Below are 24,827 nucleotides of genomic sequence, written 5' to 3'. Positions count from 1 at the left end.
AATCAACTGTTTAGCTTCCTTTGTCATCACCGGTTCACGGGTGGATTTATTTTTCCTCCAAGCCATTCTACTATCTTGTTTTTTGGTTTCACAGTTTAAGTAAAGGGTATTCCCTGGGTGAGGATGGCACAAACGTCCCTGGCGTCAGAATCCGAGCATTGTACGATTACACCAGCCAGGAGTCAGATGAGCTCAGTTTCAAGGCGGGTAAGCATTGCATCCTAAAGGTTTGCAACCAACCTCTCAAACTTTATTAAGCGAGTCTGAAAATGGTGCAAGCAGGGCAGGAAGGTGACAGACAGGATACTGCTGCTTGTCTCAGGGTCACATAATTCAGCCTTCCCTATACTTCGGGCGGCACGGTGGTTCAGTGATTAGCACTGCTGCCTCACAGCACTAGGGTCGGTCCTAGGTTCAATTCCAGCCTTGGGCAACTGTCTGTGGAGTTTGCACATTCTCCCCCTGTCTGCGTGGGTTTCCTCCCACAGCACCAAAGATGTGCAGGCTAGGCGAGTTGGCCATTCTAAATTGTCCATAGTGTTAGGTGCATTAGTCAGAGGGAAATGGGTGGATTACTCTTCGGAGAGTCTGTGTGGACTGGCTGGGCCAAAGGGCCCGTTTCCACACTGTAGGGAATCTAATCTACTTTCTGCTTCACCAACAGGAAACATTCTTTCAGGTCCTATGACCCTCTTTTAAACTGCTTGCTTTCTCCTTTAGTGCACAAAATAGACCATTTCAGCCCAATTCATCCACTCATGTGCTTCCTCCTTTCCTTCTGCGTGTAATCTCATTACTACATCCTTCTATCCTCCTCGTGAGTTTATCCTGCTTCCCCTTGAATCCATCTACTCTAATTGTTGCTACCGCTGGATGCAGTGGGAAGTTTACCATCCTTAATGCTGAGTAGAATATCTCTTGCAAACACTGATTTATCCCTGACTGCCTTATATTTGAGCTCCTAGTTCCTAATGCCTTCACAAGTGGCAACATTTTCCAAATTTATCCTTTCAAATAATTTTTTATCAAATCATGCTCTCACAATTGCCTCTCTTCCAGGGAAAAGAGTCCCAAGTCTATTCAATTTTTACTAATAAGCAAAACCTCAATTCTGATGTCATTCCAGCAAATAATTTTTGAACTTTTGCTGGGGTATTTCTACCTATTTTATAACAGGAAGACCCAACTTTATGATAGTACACCCAAATATGGTCTAACCAAGGCTCTACATTCACGATCAAGTCTTTGAAAAGTCTCCTTCTGACTGAATATATGGTAGCTCAATTCTTTTGTCCTGTTTCTTCTCTGCCTGATCTATGTCCTTACTAGAGTTTTTTTTTGTTATTTCAAGACTCCAATTCTCCAAAGCTCTTCCCGACTCAAAAATGTTGTCCGTCTCCTTTCCTGCATGAAGTCCTCTTCATCCATCAATCTCTGTCCTGAACCAACCTCCATTGCTCTTGTAGAAAACACACTGAATTCAAGTGTCCTAATTTTTCTTCAGGGTCTCGCTCATCCCACATCCCAACCTGTACTCTTTGCTTCTGTCTTCAAACTCGTGAGAATTCAAGCCTCGTCATCCAACATGGTGAACAGAACTTGTAGCCAACTCCATCCTTTTCTGGAACTACTAGCTTATACAATTTCATCTTTGATTCTGTAGCAAAAGTTTTCATCAATCTATCTTTGACTGTACTGTGTCAGGTTCCTGAAGTCTAACACAGTAAAATGCTGAAGAAACTCAGGAAGCCTGACAGCAGAGATAATGTTTTCAGTCTCCAGTATTTATTTTTTGTTTTTAGCATCTGTCGTATTTTGTTTTTATCTTCTTGAAGTCTTCTGAGAGTCCATGTTCTCTAATGCAAGATGTCATTGGACGTTTGTTACTAAAGGCATCAAATCTAAGTTTGCTATTGGGAGAATGTTTCCTTTCTGCTAAATGCAGAAAGTCCTTTAACATAATGGATATTGGCCCATGGCTCAATTTCAACCCCCTGATCAACTGGATACCAATAGGAAGCTGACAAAGCAGGCATCATACTGTTGCAGGAAGGGGTAGTATAAAGCAGGTTAGTGGGGCAGAGTAGAGTAAGCTTTACCGTGCTCTTAACTATGCTGCACCTCAACCAGAAGTATTTAGTGCTGGCTCAGGGAGATAATTCTCACCTTGATAAGTAACCAAAAGCAAAATAGCTTAAGGTGACAGGTGACACTCAAGGTAACTATCTCAAGTGCAGCCTTCGATGCATTATCGGAACACTCTTTGCTGACAGTAACTTTCATTAGAGCAGGGTGGAAATAAAGGGGCTTCTCAGTTTGCTGCTGGAAGTGGTCAGGAAGATAGAATAACAGGGGGGAGAAATAAACAATAAAATAGCACTTCAAACAAAAAAGCTGGTTTACAGAAACCCATGATCAAAATCTGCATGCAACTGATAGCTGATTACAAAAATACTGGCCATATTTACTCAATAAGATTGACACAGTGGTTGAAAGATAACTGCATCTAGGACATTTAGATTACCAGAGAAAAAAAAATTGGAATCTCCTTAAGACTTGGTGACATCTCTCTCCTACGTCTTACTTAGGTGAACTTGGGAGTACATTGGTGGGCTATTTGGAAGTGTTGTGCATCACAGTCAAATCAGAATATCTAGTGTTCTCACACGTCCAGCTTCTAACCAAACGATTGTGGGGGTGATAAGTCATGGAGAATCCTGGCTTGTTTCTTTCCTACCATTTTATTCAAGTGAACTGGAGCCACCCACCCACATCCCCTGGCTGAGGTCACCAGAACAGCACAGATCAAGTACCATGGCTATGGCATTCAGACTTACATGGTTTAGTGGCTAGGTGTTTCAATTATCCACTTGACTGATGGAATAATGCTAAACTATTCTGACATCATATCCCTAAAGGTGTGGCTGGGCCTCAACTAGAGTAGAGTAGGGTCTCATCTGGAGAAATGTACTTGAAGGGGAAACAGATTTACCAAATATATACCAGAATTGAAGGACTTCTACTAATGTAGAGACTAGACAAGTTGGGGTTGCTCTGCTTAGAGTCTGAGGAGATCTGATAAAGGTGCTTAAACTTATGCAGGGGCTTCGGTAGACTAAAGTGAAACTGTTTTCACTGATCAGTAGCTCGAAGACAAAGACTTAAAGTCACCAGTAAAAGAATGAGAATGATCATTTTGGAGTGAGCTATTTTGATCTGAAATGCATTTCCAATAGGGCCTGGATATATACTTGCAAAAGACAGATTTTTCTCATGCTGTGGAAAGAGTGAGACTTCACTGCATAAGTTTTCCAAAGGACCAGGACAGACACTATGGGGCAAATGAAAACAAAAAAAAAATGCTGTAAGTCACCATAGCAGCATCTATAGAGAAAAAGCAAGCTAGAGTCTAGATGACTTTTCATCAGTGCTAGTAGGGCAAAATGTCTTCAAGGTGGGCATTTCTCAGGTCAAATGGTTTCCAGTGCTGGTCCCCACTCCAAAAAGGAAGAATAACATGGAATACAATTTAAACTTTGCAATGGGTTGTCTTTTCAATTCTTCATGCTGCTTTCGTCAGACTTTGTGTTTGGTTTTTTTTAGGTCAGGAGCTGACTAAAGTGGAGGATGAGGACGAGCAAGGATGGTGTAAAGGTTATCTTGATGGAGGTCGGATTGGACTATACCCAGCAAACTACGTAGAAGTTATACAGTAGAAGGCAGAGTGAATGCTGCTTAATTAAAAAAAAAGTGGATATTTAAAATGAAGGCATCACCAACAGGACCTATGAGTGTGTCTCCACCAACATGCTTTTAAAAAAAAAATACAGTTTAAACTTTATTTTTCATTACTAATGACTAACTTTTTAAAAAAAAAAATTCAGCCTGTGAATGCTAACAGTATTTTTGGCTGGGAGAACTAACTGTGCCCACAAACTTCAGGGGAGCTGGATTAGTGTTTGAGCATTGGACAGGGGAAGTTACTGAGCCAGAGACCCACAAGCAGCAAAGAAGATTGCTCGAGGAGCAGGAAGAGTTAGATCTTGTAAAGGAACCAGGTTATTGGTGTTTTAAAAAACAACACTAGTCACTAAACAGGACGTCTGTCAAGTAACCAGTGCAAAGAAAAGAACCTGCATTCGTAACTGCAATGGGAACAAAAGACCCTTGGTTAAACAAACACAACCCTTGTGGAGGTCAATTAATTTCTATTCTCAGGGTAACAACAATAACCCCTAGTCAGGTTTTCAACAAAACTGCATCATGTCACTGTACAAGAGACAAAAATAGACAGGAGGAAATTTAAGAATTGAATGATTTGTGATAAAATGATAGCTCTCTGATGTTAGAATTCTCTCATCTCTCAAAAGACCAGTTATACTTAAAGTGCATTTTAAGCTATTTAGATTACTGAATGCAAGTTTTAAACACTATATACTTTGTACATAAGTGAAAGCAAGAGAAATTTACAAGATTGGGAGCACATAAATTGCAAGATTTGCAAACATGCAATATGATGAACATAGACTACTGACCTGGTTTAATCCTATGATTTTTCTTTTCACACTCTCCAAAACATGCAGACCCCTCAGTACAAGAGATTTAGCTTTCACTCTTCACTGCAAAACTTTTTTCGTGGGTGATGTGAAGTACAATCAAAATCCCCAGCCAATTTGCCTCTTTTCTATCATAGGGCTATTACAGGGCCTTAACCTTCACCCCAACCAAATTAAAACACGATCTGGGTGGCACCCAGAACTATCCTATTGAGTCATTCAGATGATTAAAATAAAGCACAATACCATCACTGGTCATTACAAAAGGGAGTGCTCTGCATAGCATTTACACAACTTAGTACAGTGCATTGCACTTAAAACACAGCATTCCAGTATTGTAGAAAGAAATAAAAGGTTAGGAGTAATTTTATAACCCCTATAAAAGGTTATGAAGGACATGGATGGAGTGAATAGCCAAGGTATTTTCCCTGAGTAGGGAAGTCCAAAACTTGACAACATGGGTCTAAGGAGAGAAGAAGGGTAAGACTTAAAAGGGGACCTGAGGGCAACTTTTTCCACACAGAGGGTGGTGGGTGTATGGAACGAGCTGCCAAAGGAAGTGGTGGAGGTGGCTAAGTTACAACATTCAAAAGACATCTGGATAGGTATATGAATGGGAAGGGTTTAAGAGGGAAATGGGCCAAATGCTGACAAATGGGACAAGATTAATTTAGGATATCTGGTTGGCACAGGCAAGTTGGACCAAGGGGTCTGTTTCCTTGCTGTACAACGCTGACAATATATTCTGTGATAGCTCACATGCTTATGAAGAACATTGTCTCAAATTGGATAATTCAGGCCACTGGAAATCAGCTTGGAGGATTTTAGAATGCTTTGGAGAAAATGACAGGTTGGGTTAGTATGGCCCAGATTATTGGACACATTTTAAATTCCTTCAACTGATTAGAAAATTAACCCTACAGTATTAGGTTGAGAAGTAAACCATGCGGAGCTAGAAGTGTTGAGCATCAGATGGCTCCCTCTGCCCTCAGAGACATTTGTACACATTTGAAATGAACACCTGGACTTTATCTCCACTAAAATCAAAAAGATGCTAGAAATACACAGCCCAGACAACACCAAATAAATTCAAAAGCTACCAATTCTGACACAGAATTACAACCAAAATGTTAACTCAGCTCATGTCTATTCTGTTACTAGTGAGATTTCCCAGGTCATTCCTGGCTTTCATTTCAGACACTCAGCATTCAAAACCATTCTTTCACAAAAAGGATTCGAAATCTCTGTTTATTTCTATTCCTATTTTGGAGCCTATTTACAAAGTGTAAAAGGAAATTGTGGTGAGCAGAACTCTCATCTAATTTAGCCTCTGTGTTCTACTTCCATTGTTGAAAGGCTTTTGCTGAAGTTAAATTGTTTTAATGAAATAGTTATTCCAAAACAATGACAACAGCCAACTTGCTAAGTGTTGCCATCTCACCACCACCAATAGGGTTCCAGACTCAACTTCTCAGATTAGATGAAGCCATTAAGAGGAGCAACAATTAGATTGAAGACCTCCTGGGTTGGGGATAGGAGAAATAATCACTCCGGTTTCTGGTCAGCTTTGCAGGGCCTCCTCCTAGAAGGTGTACGAATATTGGGTGGGACAGAATCATGTGAACTGCACTCTACAGTAGAATAATGTGTCAAGGCACCAACATTGAAGGCAGCCCAGTTGGCTAAGGTACCACAGAAATTCTGTTACCTGTATCACTGTGCTCCTAAAATAAGGGTCAGGCAAAGAGACAACGAAGGTCAAAACTTGATAAAATGACTTTGTTGCTCATGGAGAATCAGTGCAGTAGCACCTGACCTAGGGAGAATTTATAGGTAGGAGACCTGAATAAACCTCAGGATACGAGCACATTTGTATTCCACACAAAAACAAAAGCCAACTAGTGCAAGAATTCCAGACACCAATCATCCAATGCCCAGAATATCAAAAGGTCACTTTGGCTGGTTTGTTGGGCTGGCAAGAACAATCTATTGCTACAGCTCTCGTTTTTGTCTGCTCCTTTGTACTACAGAAACAGCTGAGGGAAATGTCAAGTATTATTAAAAAATGTGTTAACCAACAGGAAGCTACATTTGCAATTCTGTATATCAACACTGCAAATGCTTGTGAATAAAAGTTTGACAGTAAAGCACCTTGATTAAAAACCAAAACTTCTTCAGTTGGCTTCACTTTTCTTTACCATCACATGATTAGCAGGGAGCTGTTTAGTTCCTTTGTAATACCATCTGCTTCACTATTCAGCAATCCCAGCAAGAAGCTGAGTAGCAGCAATTGATACCATAAAAAAGATGGCACTGCAGAAATTCACCCAAGATCTTCAAAACCTATGACTAATTTACATCTGGAAAGACAAGGGCAGTAAAAACGGAACACCGTTACCTTCAAGTTCTTCTCAAAGGCCCTCACTATCTTGACTTGGAAATATTTTGCTGTCCTTCACTGTTGCTGGATCAAATCCTGGAAATCCGTTCCTAATGGCATTGTGGGTCAACCTACAGCAAGTGGACTTCAACGATTCAAGTACTCAGCCCACCACCTTCTCAAGGACAACTAAGGATGGGCAATAAATGCTGACCAGCCAGAGACACCTATGTCCCACAAGTGAATTAAACAGCCACCAGGTAAGATCGAATCAGACTACTCTGGCTAACTTGAGTTAGGTGACAATAAATGCTTATGGAACAGTGCTCCAAAGGGGAGTCAGCAGCATCAGAGAATCCTTCTATCAGGTTGATGTTCCTGTCATTCAAACTTAATCATTGTGTTCACTGTTTGACTCCATCCTACTGTATCTCCAGGCACACACACAGCTTGCACCCTCTGTACTTCCAAATCCAGCTCACCACCAGTCCTACCCTTTCCCCTTCTGGCCCACTATCAGAAGTGAGAGATTCTTAACTACCACATTCTGCTTACTGGAACTCAAACTCCTTTTGAAATAATAACTCAAACTCATCCCTTCGACCATACCCCTTGTTTCATCCTTCTCCCATTTCAGCCCCTTTGCCTACATCATTTCTTTTCTTTCACTAAATGAGGGCAGTATTGGCTAGGCCACCATTTATTGTCCATCCCTAATTGCCCACAGGACAGTTAAGAATCAACCACATTGCTGCAGAGATACAAATTGTTGAAACTTGGAAGGGAACAGAAAACAAGCAGCCATTAAGAATAAATTTATTATGATTTGAAAAGAAACTATACACTAAACACATTATTCCTTTTCTCATCCCTTGATACACATTACAAACACTTCCAGTACTTCTGTACAACATTTGAAAGGATATAAACCCACGGCACCAAGAGACAACACATTAAAAAAAAGAGATATGAAAGTGATGCCACATTTAATAAAAATCCATCTCATTGAAAACATGAAAAAGCCAGTCAGGGATAGGTAGAAAGGAGGCAGTGGGTAGGGAATGCACACTTTCTCTGAACATTAATTGTATATGGCAATATATTACTGGGTACCATTCCTGTCACATGACAGTGTTAAAATGTGGAACTTTGAACAACAAGTTGTGATTTATTCTCATAATAAATGAGAATTAAATCAATTTTTAAAAAACCAACATTAAATTTAGCGTCCCAAGTGATTTCTTTAACAAGGTCAGTTTCTTGAGATGACCAATTGAACAGATAAGAATATTTTTCTCCTCATTACAGACAAACCTTGAAAGTTTGTAAGGCACCTCATTGTTTATTGAAAAACCCATACCAAACTAAAAATGCAAATTGTTGGACTTGACTCTTACTCACCTGGAAATTCAAAGTTTCAAAGATCAGCGACCCAGGTCAGACTGGTCATATTTGTATTGGCTGTCCTAATAGGAAGCAAGATGCTGAAATATTTAAAAGGGACCATGGTAATTAGAGACAGAAAGGAAGAGAAGGATATGTTGATGAAGTGAGAAGAATTATGCGAAGAGGAGCATAAACACGGACATTGAACTGCTGGACTGAATACCCATTTCTGCACTGTAAGTGCAATGCAATTCAATGAGCTTCCATTTTTGTATTAATTCACAGGATATGGGCACTGCGTTAAAATAATGAATTTCTGCGTTCCTGATGGACTCAGACACCGAATGACCAGATGTGATGAACTGAAGGTCGCCAGGTTTGATGACTAGTTTATACGGAGTTACCCAACCTGAGCCGGTACCCATAAAAACGGTTCCCAGGTTTGAGGGGTCAAATGTTCTGTCAGGACACACCCAGAAATTACAAGCACTTGGTTGAGATACTAGAGCATGTGTAGAGCAAGTGAAACTCTGACCAAGAGGAAAACCAGCAGCGTGAGCCAAATTAACTTTGCTAGTCCGAGAAACTTTTTGGAGTAGTACCACCATTAAATATCAGGATATCCTGAGTGAGATAGGATCCACTGAAAGGGGCACTTCTCCCCAGTGGCACAACAGTCAGTGGGGTTACTTGCTAGAAGAAAATGGCAGTAAAGATTATTAGTGCATTCTTCCAAGTGAAGAGAGAGAACCTCAGAATCTAGGAACCTCCAACTATAATCATCTTAACCATCATGGAATAAGAAGTGAACAAACTTGAATTTAAATAATATTTTTCATGGTCTTAGGATGCCCTATAGTGATTCAGAACTATTTAATGTCACAACAATAGTCATTTAGAACAACCAAATTATGAAAGGAGATTCTCAACAAAAGCTGAGAGATAACTGACCTGATTATTTGTTTTACTCCTTAGTCTTTTGCAGAATACTGGTATCAACATATTTTACACCTGTATGACAGGCATCAGCTTAACATATCTGAAAAATGGCTTCTCCCTCACAACCGCAGAGTGCTGGTTTAGATTGTGCGCTGAAGCCTCTGGAGTGAGACTTGAATCTCAAGTTGACAGGAAGGTGTGCATGACTAACTAAGCAGTGAGAAAGTATTGGGGTAGAAGAGTGTGGGAGGAATGATGTAGCTGCTGGTAACTACTCTTACCACGAGATCTGCTGTCATGATATGCCATGTTCATCTGCCTTGCACCATTCTCTTATAAACTGCAGCTCAACTGCAACCACTCAGATGTTAAATCATCCAACTGTACCTAGGCCGAACTCATTCGGCTGCCCTCTACCTTGCCCAATAGAGGAGATATTGGTAGTTTCTCAACTCCCAAACAGCTGAAATAATGACACTTTTTTTTAAAGCAAAAAGTGACATCCAAAAGAGTTCTTTCTACTCTTGCAATTTCAAACACCGCTTCATTTGACTTATGTTTTTGCATGGAATTTTATGGAACAATGCCTTGTGAAAATGGGAAATCAAAGCCATATTTCATTGCATAATGAAAACAAAGGCAACCACTGAAAGCTGAAACTTAAATGGAAATAGTCAAAGGAACCAGCCAAGTCAGCAAACAAAGCTACACTTCTTCAATGCACTCAGGCAGAACCTTCACTCGCTTTTACCCCAAAGCCAATTATCCTTCTGCAGCTAATTTCTCACTTCCTTGCAAGTTCAGAGCCTGGTTACACCAATTTAGCCATGAGACCGGATTGAAACCAAACCTTTAACTGTTTGTGGCACATGTAAAAACCTTGAATATGAAACCTGGCTAATCTCATTTCTTGAGAAGAAAAATTCCTTTTTTTCATACTTACAAATATAGAGTCTGATGTGGAGACATCAGTTCTTCAGAGCTACTGAAGCATTCAGTGAACTTGCAGCATCAGCAAAGCAACCTTAGAGCCGAGAGCATGATCCCTATCGACTGCCAATGTCATGGCTCAAGCCAGCAGCCCTAGTTACAATGTCGATTACTTGAAGACTATTTTCAGATCTGCTGACTGAGAGGATGTTTTAAAAAAAAACAAAAACAGACACAGGTTGCTTTTCTCAAAAATAAAATACATCATTTCTTTTAAAAACTACAGTAATCAGATCAATACACGAGCAAAAATAAACCAAACTGAAAGCAACCTTCAAACTACTGCAAATGCAGCACTCAAACTAGTCTCGACCCTTTTTAAAAAAAAGTGTTTTAGTACCAATCAGGTTGCCTGATCCACACAACCTCTACTGGTTTCAAAAAATCTAATATTTTTTTTAAAAGTCTCATCCAGCTCCTACCACTAACCCATTTAAAGTCAAATGTGAATTTTCTTTTGATTGCCCTTGTAGGACAAAAGATTCATCTTGATGACTTCCAGTTTGGACTGCTGTATGTCATGTCCACACTTTACACAAAGAGAAGTCAAACTTTTAGATTAGATCCATCAGAATCTCTTCCTCCAACAGACTTGTGCCTTGCTGCAATCCACCTTGAGGGACTGGGCCCCGTGGGCCTGCATTCATCATCATCTGGCCTGCAGATTTAAAAGGGCACAAAAAAAAAAATCACCAACACAATCGATGAGCCATAGGGTGTAAACACAAGCCTTGTGCTATGAATCTGAAAGAATAAGATAACTCCTGGGAGAAACTTCTAACCACAAGGAGTTTCCAATACTGGATTGTGTACAATATCCAATTCCAAAATGACTGCCATCTGAAAAGATCCTACAAATCTTAATGAGCCTGGGTGTGTTTCAGAAATTTCAATTGAGGGCTCAGAAGAGATTGATCAGGAGGTTGCCGGGTATAGAAAGTTTGAGTTATAAAATATGTCGGAACTTTTTTCACTGGAGCATAGGATGTTGAGAGGTGACTTGATAGAAATTTATAAAATAATGAGATATAAATTGAATTAACTGTAGCTAACTTTTCCCTAGGATGGGTGAATTTTAAGACTAGCAGGCACACTTTTAAGGTGAGAGACGAGAGATTTAAAAAAGACGCAAAAGGCAAATATTTTACACAGAGGGTGGTTTGCGTGTAGAATGAATTTCCTGAGGAAGTGGTGGATGTGGGTATAATTGCAATGTTTAAAAGACATTTGGTATGTACATGAAGAGAAAAGCTTTGGAGGGTATGGGCCAGGAGCAGGAAAGTGGGACTAGTTTAGGTTGGGATTATGTTCGACATGGACTGGTTGGACTGCAGTGTGTTTCCACGTTGTATGACTCTGTGACCCCGTTTCTTTGTATTCACTCAACAACCCGTATTTCTGTCTTGTGGCACAGCGCGTGACATTCACACCTCAGACCCAGAGTTCTACTCCAGGGCTTGGACATGCAAAGTAGTTTAATAACAGTCAGTAGGTTGACTATCAACCTGCCCATCCTCTCAACACACCAATGAAGGGGAAAACGAGGTGTGAGGTAGAAGTGGGAAGTGGGTGGGGGTGGAAATGGGGGAAAAAAAAAAAGGAGGTAAGCGTGTCTCTTAAGACCACAGAAGCAGACCATTTGTGGGAGGCGCAGTGGATAGCACTGCTGCCTCACAGCGCCAGAGACCTGGGTTCAATTCCCGCCTCGGGCAACTGTGTAGAGTTTGCACATTCTCCCAGTGTCTGCGTGGGTTTCCTCTGGGTGCTCCGGTTTCCTCCCACAATCCAAAAATGTGCAAGTTAGGTGAATTGGCCATGCTAAATTGCCCGTAGTGTTAGGTGAAGGGGTAAATGTAGGGTAATGGGTCTGGGTGGGTTGCGCTTCGGCAGGTTGGTGCAGACTTGTTGGGCTGAAGGTCCTATTTCCACACTAAGTAATCTAGTATTTGGCTCAGAGCCTGCACTGCCACTCAGTCAGATCCTGACTTTCACATTCCTGCATTTTTCCTGTAACCCTTGATTTCACTGCTGATCAAGAATCTATTTCAGCCTTACGCATATACAAAGACTCTGCTTCCACAGTTCTGTGTGACGAAGAGTTCTAAAGACACAACCCTCAGAGAGAGTTAGCACCCTTTTATTGTGGGACTACGCCCTCCGGTCCTCAACTCTTCCATGATGCAAAACATCGTCTCAGCATTTACCCTGTCAAGCCCCTTGAGAGCGCGAGAGCGAGCGTGAGCCCCCAGTGAGTAGAGTCACGGTCTGCGCTTAGAGGACAATCTCTCCATATGGAGGATCATATTAATGAATCTGCTCTGTACGGTCTTCAATGAAATGAGATTTTTCCTTAAATATGTTTAACATAACAAAGCTTCCTAAAGAGGTCATAAAAGACATATGAAGCAAAGATACGAGCCATACAGAGCCAAAAGCTTGGTCAAACAGATAAGTTTTAAATGATATGATATTTAGAATTCCAAAAGATTTGGGAGACTCATTTAACGTGTGTCACACAATTATCAATAGCAGAAGCTATCCAGATTCAGGCATACTGGAAATTATAATCCAATTTAAAAGAATCACGTTCTTTGGTTAAACTGGGAACTCTTTGTATAGAATTAGCTTCCCTTACTTGTGAACTGCTGGCAAAAGACTCTCCCAGATGCCCTCCAAAAAGACAAATAGAGTATCTCTTCCTACAAGTTGCTGATGATACCCTCATTTCCTGACTGCGTAGTCACAATTACTACTGGCGACTAAGAGGCCCTTCACCACTTTCTTTCATCCCATCACCAAGCCAATTCTACTGACACTTCTTTCCATGGTCCCATGCAAGTTGGTGGCCTCTGGGAAGACAGGAAAGCTTACTTGCATTCACTTTTTCTCACTGAACAAATGTATCTTTAACATTACATCCGATGTCAAGAATAAAACAATTTATATTATGTCTAATAACATTCATCCAGATGGATTGTGATACTTTATTACTGACAAACAGATACATTTCCACTATCTGCGCAACCATTAATATTAACTGTTCGGACTTTGAATTTTCTTACCTTGCAAAGGTGGCCGTTGAGCCATCTGGTTGCCCCATGGTTGCCCAGGACCTTGGTGCATTAGCTGTTGCCCTTGCATCTGGAGTTGCTGTCCTGGAGGGTGATGGGACATCTGTTGACCCATGGACTGATGGGACAGCATTTGAGAGGCTTGCTGCTGGATATGGTGCATAGGCTGTTGAGGCTGTGGAACCCCACTCTGAGACTGAATCAAAAACAAAATTATAGAATTATGAAAAGCGATTACAAAGCTAAAACATCTAGGCAAATCAAATATTCAAAACTGGCATGTGGTGGTTCATCTGGCAAGATAGGGCAGTTTGGAAGCATTTTTTGGGTTTTTAAACCAGCTCAGGGATGATGCATTGTAAGAATATTAAAATTCATTTTCAGAATGTTGTTACGTTTCTTGTCTATTCCAGGACTCAATGTGTAAATGCACACATTTTTCTGATCTGACTGTACAATAAATAGCAATGTATACAGACAAAAATTGAAGTTTTGGCTGTGTTGCTCATACATCTGAAAGTTCCTTCCAAACTCTTTCAGCTGATGTCAAGAACCTTGAAATGGCCCATCTTAAGTAGCTAGATGTCACAGCTTGTCACTTCCTCAAAGTACCACAGACACCACCAATTAGGGGAGAATTGTAAAATCAGCAGGTACAGGATAAACCAATACTTTCCAAAATCTTCTCCTACTGTGACCCCATGCAAAGATTTGAAAACTTTCACTGCCCCTCAGACAGGGTAGAGTAAGGGGCCAGAGTGTGTTAGGGCCTGTTAAACTAAGGGTGCAGCTATTAATAACTTAGTCAGAGCTGCATGGCAGTCATTGTTCCCTCACAGGTTGGAACACCAAACTTTAAAATTGGGATCCGCACCTGGGGTTTCGACCACACTTAGGAAAGTCTTATGGCAGCTACTTGCGTAACTACCCAAACTGTCAGATAGTATATTAGACATAACTCACTTGTAATGGACTCTTATGGCAATGCTATATAGTTAGAGACTGAAATAGATGGTTGCTGTGACAAGACACTACAACTGGTGAGAATTGTTAACAGTAACTTGACATACATGGGATGAACAGTAACATCAATTCAAAACTTGTTGTATGGCCCTGTGCTGTGTATTTGTTGAAATTATGAAGGTAAATAATGGGAGAGATGGAGGCAATGAGAAAAAGAGACCACAAGAAAGACAGTCTGAGTTAGAGAGAGACCTGCAAATCAATGGTTGCTAAAACATGAATCAAGATATTGTCATGGCTGGAAATGTGAAATATAATAAAAAAATAAATCGGTGGAAATACTCAGCAAGCAGGCATCTCTGACCTGTAATTTTACCTGGGATTCTCTCTTCATTGATGTTGCCTCACTAGCAATTTTACCTAACTAGCAATGTTGTTAGCATTAGTTAACATTTGCTAAAGGAGGGCAAGGTGAGACAGTGACATTTTCTGCTCTTTTCAGTTATGCACCAATATAGCAAAACCTTGCAACAATTAATATCCAACCTTAGAAAGAGTCTTGCAGCACAGGGATTGAAAATAAAAAAGCACAGTTGGAAACAGGAGGAGAAAGTGCTTCACAAAAGTGAATATTTGCACAGAAGATTACACTCACTGTTTGCTGACTGAGGAGCAGGCTGCGAAGCTGTGGGTTAGCCCCAGGGTTGGGTGGTCTGAGCAGGGGTCCGGTCTGCTGTGGAGCCGGAGGTGGATTCTGAGGAGGGCCACCTGACTGTTGCTGCTGTGTCACAGCCTGGGCTTGCTGCTGCACTCTAAGCTGCATTTGCTGCTGCTGTTAGAGACAGAATAAAATTATAAGCAATACAAATTAAAATGCTACAGAGAGTGCACAAGTGGGGCGAAATGGAGTGGGCAGAACAGGTAGCAGGTGAAGAGGGGAAGAGAGAGGGTGGGAAAGAGGAAAAGCAGGCACAAAAAGGTGCAGAGTGCGTGCACAATGCAGAGAGAGAGACACACACAAAAAAACACAAGCACTTGTATTAATAAGTCAATATCAAAAAGCATTTGAAGTTCAAGGTTTTCACATTTTCTGCAAAGGCTGTAATTTTGTGACTTATGCATGATCAGATGTTATTTCATTGCACTTGCATGCCATCCTGTGTTCACAGTACTGAGATAAGTGACAACCAAAATTACAAAATGGCGAAAATCCGAGTGCTGTCAACAGCAGCATAGCAGACTCCAGAGCTCAGCGCGGCAAGCAAATCCAACCTGTGTTTGCCAGGCATAAAGTTGTAACTGGTTTCTGACAACTTATTTGACAATTTATACTAAACTCATTCCTTGGGCTGGAAATGAAGTGGGATGAATGCAGGTGGTGATGCTCAATAAGAAAAAGGGAAACTCTGATCCATTCCCATGATGATCTGTTAATCCATTGATAAACACTCATGTGCCTAGATGAACAGAATGGGACTAGGTTGTATATGAAGAAACATGAAGGACCACTTGCAACAGGTGAACAAAGAAATTCTTTCACGTATATTAACTCTCATCACAAAGATCTGCAAAATTAATGGTCACCCACAGTTCAGTTGTACAACGTCACCTCAAAACTCAGTTATAGTTTTACTCCAGAATTTGAGTGTAAAATCAAGATGACACGAGTCCAGTAGAGAAACTGCCTGTGCTGCCCGATGTGCTACTTGTCAGAGATGTTAATCCAAGGCTCAATTTCCCTTTCAGGTTGTTGTAAAAGATCCCATGTCTACCACCTTGAGGAACAGGACAGCTCTCCCTGGTTCTTGGCTAATTCTTGTAGAAGTTCGAGCAAATTGGTGTTGCAGTGCAGAAAATCCAACAATGACTAAATGCCCAAAGCTGTGAGGTACTTTCAGGCATTCCAAGGTAATGGAAGATACTATACAAATGTTGTTATCAGTGAGTAAAGTTTATTCCTTTAGGTTTTATCCAAGTTTTATACAGTTTGTAAACACTGGAGTCCCTGACAATCATAAATGCATCAAAGCAGATTTAGTATTGACACGCATGCCTAGCTCCAAACAGTTGCTCATTAAACAAAGGGGAATTTACACACAAGCTAAAGCTTCATCAAATAAATGTGTACATTTCCAGACAGCAAGAAAATAAAATGTAAAAGCACCCAGTACACTCACCAGATTCTGCTGCCGCTGTTGGTCATCTATTGTTGTAACTGTATGAACCTGAGGTATTGAGGTGGTCACTGGCTGACCTGGCATCTGCAAGGTGGAGGAAAGTGACAAGATATCAGGGAGAGAAAATAAAAGCATTTTACACATTTAAAAATATGTAAATTCTCAATTTTTTCTCAAATAGATTAAGTACAGATCAAATCGATCACAATTTCTTTCACCTTTGAGGATAGTGAGTCGATGGTTCACTCACTTATAACAAGCTGCAAACATCAGCCACAAACTATATTCAGTCACTGATTCTACAAAGTCCAAGAATCAAACCTGATCAAATTCGACACAAACTAGAAAGGACCAGGAAGGAGAGGGAGTTTTATCCAGTCAAACTAAGTCCATAATTCAATTTGAACTTGTGTACTGAGTGAGCTAATCTCAGCCAAGACACTAACAGGCATCATCCCTGGATCAAATTGCTACACAATGACTTTTAGGAAGAGCATATACATGGATGTTGAACACCTAAAGGATTGGGTTTGACTGCGGTGCCTGCTCTGCCCAATTAGCCTGCAATTCTGTGTCAAGATTTGCAATACACTGTACCATTCAAAATATGATACAGGAATGTAGGATCATTCATACCTGTTGCTGCTGCACTCCTTGAGAGACTGGCATTGTTCCAGGCTTCTGCATAAATGCTGGGTTTGGAATAGACCCAGTGCCCAGTGGCTGTGTTCCACCCATTTGCTGCCAAATTTAAGAACATAATGATGACAAATAAATTTATTATCAAGCCTGAAACACTGTTACACAAGTGTGTAAAGTATAATTTACTTGTTGCCTTTCTTCCATTCTTAAGACTTAGAGTGAGGGGTTTTAATACTATATAATAAAAACAGAAATTAACAGTCTACTTACAGAAGAAAGTCAAGCATGACGGGAGTAGGATAATAAAATGAAATACTGACACTTCTCCTTAGTTTAGGAACTCATCCTATGGGTTGCAAAAATGAAGTCCAGATTTTCTTTCCACCTCCTAAAGAATATGTATAGGACCTCAGAACACATGACCCAAACTAGTATGAACTAGTACACAAATTCAAGCCATCCACCCTTGCAGCAAGCTAAATGAATATGCTCATTCCACTATTCCAAGATAATGCAACAGCTCAAGACTTGCATGACTGGATTAACATACATGAATGCACTAAGCACTCAGCTACAAGTAAACAAAATGGACAGGTACTCCTTTTAAAAAGGCATTGCCTAGGTTGAAAGATGAATCATTAACTAGAATTTTTAAATCAAACTGCTTACATTTCTCTGCTGTTCAATTTTCTGCTGTTGTGCTTTCTTGTGGTTGGTTATGACCAGTCGGATTCCATTCACAAAGCCACTCTGATCATTTGGGATCAAACCCATGAAGATTTTCTTCTTTGAGGAGTACAGCAGCATCAAGACACGGACCTCACAAGGAGCACTGTGTGGGAAATGGACACAGCCTGCCTGGAAGAAACAGTTCCAAAGTACACTGTCATTGCTGGATGGAATCCTGCAGGGGGATGCATGCGGCTACTTCTAACCATTACGAAATAGATATATTACTTGCCTTTACTAAATCCTTAGCCTACAATTCCAACCTGTTACAACACAGTGGCATTTCTATTCGTACATCATTTATTCTTCAGTAGCTTCCCTTTTGGATCATAAAAACAAATCATGCTGGATATATTTAGGAAGCAGGCAGGCAGCAATGTTTACATTTCAAAATGTCCTGCATCCACAGTGTTTTGTTTTTGCCTCGTTCTGTTCACTTGCTTTGGCAATAACCTTCCTCCTGTAATTGGTGCAATCTGCCCTCCCACCAGACCTCCAAGGTACACTGGGAGGAGAATTGTAAAGGGTCTTAACACTGGCATGGATCAATTGAGCTAAATGTACAAAGCAGAAACAGGCTATTCTTTTCTAAGAGACTTAAAATGCCACAGTTTAAAAATCAGGGGTCATCCACTGAAGTCAGATGAGGCAATTTATTTTCCCCTCAGCAGGTCATTAATCTTCAAGATACTCTCTAAAGTAAAAATCACACAACACCAGGTTATAGTCCAACAGGTTTAATTGGAAGCACACTAGCTTTCAGAGTGACACTCCATCAGGCGATTGCGTCGCTCCGAAAGCTAGTGTACTTCCAATTAAACCTGTTGGACTATAACCTGGTGTTGTGTGATTTTTAACTTTATACACCCCAGTCCAACACTGGCATCTCCAAATCATGACTACTCTCTAAAGTAGTGATGGAAGCAGAGTCTCTGACAAATTAAATTTTTCCCTTGGTCTTAAAAATATACAATGGAATGAAAGGTTATTAAGGATAGGATGGAATGTGAATTTGTAGTTACAATCAAATCAATCACAATCTTATTGAAAGGCTAGAGGGATCAAGTGACCTACTCTGCCCCATGTTTGTATGATCCCATCTATGCTCAGGAAAAATCAAGTAATTGTAAAATAATTTACAATAGAAGGGAGACAGTAGGTGTTCATTAAATGTTCATAATACATGATTAAAAAGGTCACATTCCACAATCAATACAATATACAACTGAAGTTTGATTTTGTAGTTATCGGGCTGATCCCTCAAGCCTCCTTCCTTTCAGTTGATAGCAGTTTTTCTTCTGCATAACTCCATTCTCTATTAGCAACATCATAGTCATTGCTCTGAATTCCTATTTGCGGCATTTCACCCACACATCCTTAAAAGCATGTTAGTCACTGTGTCCTAATTCAATGTACCCTTTTCAGGGACTTCAACTACATTAAACTGCCTCAGTTTTCACTTCCTCTCCCAACATGCATCCAAACTTGGTTTCATCTAATAAGAGTTGAAAAATGTGGTGCTGGAAAAACACAGCAAGCCAGGCAGCATCCGAGGGGCAGAAGAGTCGACGTTTTGGGCATAAGCCCTTCTTCAGGAATGAGGCTGGTGACAAACGGGTGGAGGTAAAAGGTAGGGGGGAGGGGCGCAGGGAATACGATAGGTGGAAAGTGGTGATGGCGAGGGTGACAGGCCGGAGAGGGGGTGGGGGCAGAGAGGTCGGGAAGAAGGTTGCAGGTCAAGAGGGCGGTGCTGAATCTGAGGGTTGGGGTCAAGAGGGTGCCCGTTCTCCGGCCCATCACCCTCACCTCCTTCCACCTATCGTATTCCCAGTGCCCCTCCCCCAAATTCCCTCCCCCCACCTTTTAGCTCAGCCCGCTTGGCACACCAGCCTCATTCCTGAAGAAGGGCTTATGCCCGAAACATCGATTCTCCTGCTCCTCGGATGCTACCTGATCTGCTATGTTTTTCCAGCACCACATTTTTCAACTCTGGTACTTCAGCATCAGCAGTCCTCACTTTCTTCTAGTTCATCGCATAACAACCTTCTTGTTCAGCTCTAACTTCCACTTCAATCCGAATCCTGTCCCTCATTATGAAACTCGATTCTTGACTGAGATTTTTAAACAGAACAAAAACAAGCTCATACAGCACAGAAACAGATCCTTCGGTTCAGTTTGTCTGCGTGGACCAGAAATCCCAGTCTGACCTAGTCCCATTTGCCAGCATTTGGCCTGTATGGCCCTTGCTACTCACGTACCCATCCAGACACATTTTAAATGTTCTGATTGTATCCACCTCCACTACTTCCTCTGGCAACTCGTTCCATCCAAACAGCACCCTCTGCAAGAAAAAGTTACCCCTCTGGTCCTTTTTAAATCTTTCCCGTCACCTTAAACTTATGTCCTCTAGTTTTGGACTCCCATACCCTTGAAAAAGAAAAAGACTTTTGGTACCACCCTATCCATGCCACTCAGGATTTTATAAATCTCTACAAGGTCATGCCTCAGCCTCCAACACTCCAGGGGAAAGAGGCCAGCCTATTCAGCCTCTCTCTTCAACTCGAACCCTCCAGTCCCATCAACATCCTTGCAAATCTTTGCTGCACCCTCTCTAGTTGAACAATATTCTTCCTATAGAAGGGCGACCAGAACTGTACACAATATTCTAAGAGGGCTGGATGTATGTTTGCTCACTGAGCTGGAAGGTTAATTTACACACGTTTCGTCATCCTAAGTAATATCTTCAGCAGGCCTCCAAGCGAAGCACTGCTTATAATTCCTGCTTTCTATTTATATGTTTAGGTTGGTGATGTCATTTCCTGTTCTTTTTCTCAGGAGGTGGTAGATGGGGTCTAACTCGATGTGTTGATTGAGTTCCGGTTGGAATGCCATGCTTCTAGGAATTCTCGTGCATGTCCCTGTTTGGCTTGTCCAGGATGGATGTGTTGTCCCAGTCAAAGTGGTATCCTTCCTTATCTGTACATAAGGATACTAGTGAGAGGGGGTCATGTTTTGTGGCTAGTTGATGGCCAAACAGACACACGCACAAGAATTCCTAGAAGCATGGCATTCCAACTGGAACTCTATCAACAAACACAGAGTTAGACCCAATCTACCACCCCCTGAGAAAACGAACAGGAAATGACATCACCAACCCAAACATATAAATAGAAAGCAGGCATTATTAGCAGTGCTTTGCCTGGAGGCCCACTGAAGGCGTTACCTAGTAGGGTGACGAAACATCTGGAAATGAATCTTCCACCTCAATGAGCAAACCTACATCCAGAACCTCAACCTGAGCTACAAATCTTCTCAAAATTCTAATTGCTGCCTCACCAATGTTCTGCACAGCCGCACAATGACATCCAAACTCCCATGTGTCACTCCAGAATCAGTGAATTTAGGAGGACCCCTTTCCGGTACTTACAAAACCATTGGCCATGATCCGATACAGTCCCTTTAATGACTCCAAATCCTTGTTTGTGAACTGAAACTGGACCATGCGAGAATTACGGAATAAATGCCCAAGTGTTGTCTAGATAGTATCAAAAGAAAAGAGAAGAACAAAGACAATTAATACAGAAAATTAGAACCTTTTAAGAAGTTCTTTCCCTCACTACCCTCCTTGCCCCCAATTATTCCATAATACCTTTCTCCACCACCTTGGATGAAGCTACATTATTTGCATTTGATGGTCATTGCTGCTTTTACAATAATTCACTAGCAGGAGAAAACAGCTTTGGATGGATGAGGAGTATCAAGACGTGATACTGTAACCATTCTGAGAATGGGGAAAGCTCGACAGGCTGGTTGATCTTTTGCGGTCTATCAATTTTACATGCTTGGAAAACAGATAGACATTTCTTTATGGTCAGTGCATAAATCACCAAAACATTTACACGCAAAGAACGTTCTAACTTTACTGTCCCCTGATGTTGTAACATGTGACAAGGAGATTTCTGCAAGCATGGCTGAGGTAGACAGAAGATCTAATTTTCCATCCATCCACAAAGTGCTTTATTTTTGTTTGATGACTCTATTCATAAAACATCTGCAAGTGAGATATGCAGGGAGCAGCAGATGACAAACAGGCAGAAAAAGGAAGGACTGGAAACAGATCAAATGCAAAGCATCAACTCTTCTGACTACAGAAAATATATCCATATTACAGTAATTGGATTTCCGCTACATTGTTTGCTCACCTAACTTTTGCATTCCTGCACACACCTTAGCACTGTCTGCCATCAAATTCTTTCAAATGACCAGCCTGTGATCAATGTGTTCCATTCAAATCTGGAAAATCCAATCCTCACTTACTTACCAATAACTGTTGAGGAATGAGCTGCATGATAAGTTTCTGAGGCCACTGGTCTGTCTTTCTGTAGAGAGATTGGGTAGAGATAAAAAGAGGTTGGTGGAGGTGGTGGGAGAGGGGGTGGGGGGGAAGGAGAAGAGAAGAAGGAGGGAAAAAAAACTCCTGTAAAGCAGTTTTCAATTTTTTTTGTTTTTACACTCAGCCAGACCTTGCTACAAAAAGCTATTTAAAATTGACAAATAGGAAGAGGGAACTCAGCGGTCAGAGACTTTGTAAATTTTATTTTGAAATAGTCAGCTCCTGCTGATGCAGTGAATCAGGAAGTCAGTGTTAAAGATGTCGTTGCCTTCTGCTCACTCCCCGATTCTCCACTTTACCCACTACACCTCATCACTTTTTCCCCTTCTGGCACGGAGCAGCAAGTGAGATAGTGAGGGGTCAAGGATTGGGAGCAGGGTGCTGAGAAAGTTGACAAGAGGAGCAGGGAAAGAGAGATGAGCAGAATGGTGAGACAGATTAGGAATGGAGCAACAATATACAGGAATCCAAAACAGTCTCAAGTTGAGTGCATCACTGGAAAGTGATACTTATTCTTTCTTTTAAAGAAAAGGAGAGAGATGGTGATAGAACAGTAGGAGAGGTTATCAAGGGTGATGAGACAAAGTAGCTTTTAAAGAAAATGACGCCACTGGCACTGATTGTTTTACAGCAAGTGCGCCCCCTGCAGCTGCAGTGCAGTAAACACAGTTATTAGAAACCAAATAGACAGTAAGGATGCACACAAAAGAAAAGGTCATGAAATGTTAGAAATACACAGTTGTGTTGATATTGGATGACGTTGGAGGCAAGATGTTTTACTGACATGTACCTTCACTCAAAATGCTAACACCGTCAGTCTGCTGCATATATCCAGGACTTTCCCCTTTTATTAAACCCGGATGATATTATTTTAAATATACTTTCTGATCAAACAAGGCTGATTAAATTATCTGAAAGGAGCTTTTCAGTGTACTAAAAATTTAAAATTTTAGCAGACAGTCTTGATGCTTCAATTTTAAGAACTGCAGCTTCTCCTCTGAATCTCAGCCTCTCTTACAAATCAGTTATGTTCGTGAGATCATTGATGCCATCGTACAGAAATAATGAAAGATCAACACAGAGGCTTCTGTACAAGTTTTAGCAACTTAAACTCTCTGAAGACATATTGGATATGGAAGCTTTGCAGTATCAAAGGGGTGATGATTTTAAGATCTGCCCTTTTAAAGGTACATGTGAAAGATCCCAGTGCACTCTTTCAGGTAGAGCAGGCAAGTTCTTGGTGTATTTATGTATTCCTCCATCAATAATTCATTTATTCATCACTGCTCAGAAGAACATATTGCAGACAAATTGACAGCCATGTTTCACAAATTACAACGGTGAATCCACTTAGAAAATTGCTCCATTAGTTGTAAAACATTTTGGGAGGATAGAAGCCTTGAAAACACTTACATTTTATTCTTTTCCTGAATCAATCAGATTGGAGGTTTCATTCCCGAGTTTGCGCTAGATCGGAGTTAGATTACATTCCCTACAGTATGGAAACAAGCCCCTCGGCCCAACAGGTCCACACCGACCCTCCAAAGAGTAACTCACCCAGACCCACTCCTGCACCCTATATTTTAAACTTGACTAATGCACCTAACACTTTGGGCAATTTAGCATGGCCAATTCACCTGACCAGCACATCTTCGAATTGTGGGAGGAAACCAGAGCACCCAGAGGAAACCCACACAGACACAGGGAGAATGTGCAAACTCCACACAGACAGACAGTCACCCGAGGCGGGAATTGAACCCAGGTCCCTGGTGCTGTGAAGCAGTAGTGCTAACCACTGAGGCACCATGCCACCTCAGGGCAATACCAATAATAGTTACAGAATTTCAAGTGCAAAGAAAGAGTGCAGTGAGTGCTTGTGTGAAAATTGGACAAGGAAAAAACTGCGCTCAGCTATGAGGTCCATCTATGCAGAATAGTAAATCTTGCCATCAGCTCAGATGGGCATTTGGTCGAGCTACTAAAAGAGTTACAAATACCCAAAGAACTACATTCCAAAAACATTCCAGTGTGAAACGAGGAAAAAGCATGCTTTTTTTTTCAATGCAATCTGACTTTTAAATAACATTTTTCTGCTTTCATACTTACAGGTTCTCCCCTGGGGTGACATACACCTGGCAAGGAAGTGATCGTGTCAGTTTTGCGTTCAAATCCACCGATGCAGGTTTGGGTTTCTAGGAAAGTTGCAGCGCAAAAGAAATTCAAATAGGGAACTTTCAAAGTCTTGAATGTTATAACTCCAAAAATAGTCAATGACAATGGCTACAGTATTTTTAACTATCACTGTAAAAGAACATTTCAGCAACACCAAGTGATCGTGTAATGGAACTTCAAGCGGATTATTAAAAACTGCAGATGCTGGAAATCAAAAATTACAGATGCTTACTGACCTGCTGAGTTTTTCCAGCAATTTGTTTTTGTGTGTAATTATATATTTCACCGTTTCAAAATATTTTCTTTGCTGGGTGGTAAGAGAAGTTTCTAGTAATTGAATTACAAAGCTCATCATGTCTTTGTTAGATACTTTAACACCTCCTTTATATTTATGATGGAGTTAGTTCTCCTTTAAATTTGCTCACTCCT

General features: G+C 41.0%; 2 protein-coding genes across 5 annotated transcripts in view; one reads left to right on the top strand and one right to left on the bottom strand.

The window, feature by feature from the left end:
- LOC140489319 (protein kinase C and casein kinase substrate in neurons protein 3) overlaps positions 1–6,733 on the top strand; it is a 70,467-nt gene extending 63,734 nt beyond the window's left edge. For both annotated transcript variants that reach the window (XM_072588738.1, XM_072588737.1), the window contains exons 9-10: positions 95–207; positions 3,604–6,733. In XM_072588738.1, coding sequence (XP_072444839.1) covers positions 95–207; positions 3,604–3,716 — 226 coding nt within the window. In that variant the 3' untranslated portion in view covers positions 3,717–6,733. The remainder of the gene's footprint in view (positions 1–94; positions 208–3,603) is intronic.
- A 1,002-nt stretch (positions 6,734–7,735) lies between these two features.
- med25 (mediator complex subunit 25) overlaps positions 7,736–24,827 on the bottom strand; it is a 41,134-nt gene continuing 24,042 nt past the window's right edge. For 2 of the 3 annotated variants that reach the window (XM_072588734.1, XM_072588735.1), the window contains exons 12-20: positions 24,333–24,418; positions 22,155–22,212; positions 21,261–21,368; positions 17,774–17,962; positions 17,099–17,203; positions 16,463–16,546; positions 14,941–15,117; positions 13,314–13,518; positions 7,736–10,909 (exon numbers count right to left, since the gene is read on the bottom strand). In XM_072588734.1, coding sequence (XP_072444835.1) covers positions 10,806–10,909; positions 13,314–13,518; positions 14,941–15,117; positions 16,463–16,546; positions 17,099–17,203; positions 17,774–17,962; positions 21,261–21,368; positions 22,155–22,212; positions 24,333–24,418 — 1,116 coding nt within the window. In that variant the 3' untranslated portion in view covers positions 7,736–10,805. The remainder of the gene's footprint in view (positions 10,910–13,313; positions 13,519–14,940; positions 15,118–16,462; positions 16,547–17,098; positions 17,204–17,773; positions 17,963–21,260; positions 21,369–22,154; positions 22,213–24,332; positions 24,419–24,827) is intronic. The other variant, XM_072588736.1, reaches the window with a different exon arrangement.

Source organism: Chiloscyllium punctatum, chromosome 18 (assembly GCF_047496795.1).
Source record: "Chiloscyllium punctatum isolate Juve2018m chromosome 18, sChiPun1.3, whole genome shotgun sequence".
Lineage (NCBI taxonomy): Eukaryota > Metazoa > Chordata > Chondrichthyes > Orectolobiformes > Hemiscylliidae > Chiloscyllium > Chiloscyllium punctatum.
This window is presented reverse-complemented; position numbering and strand designations above follow the sequence as displayed.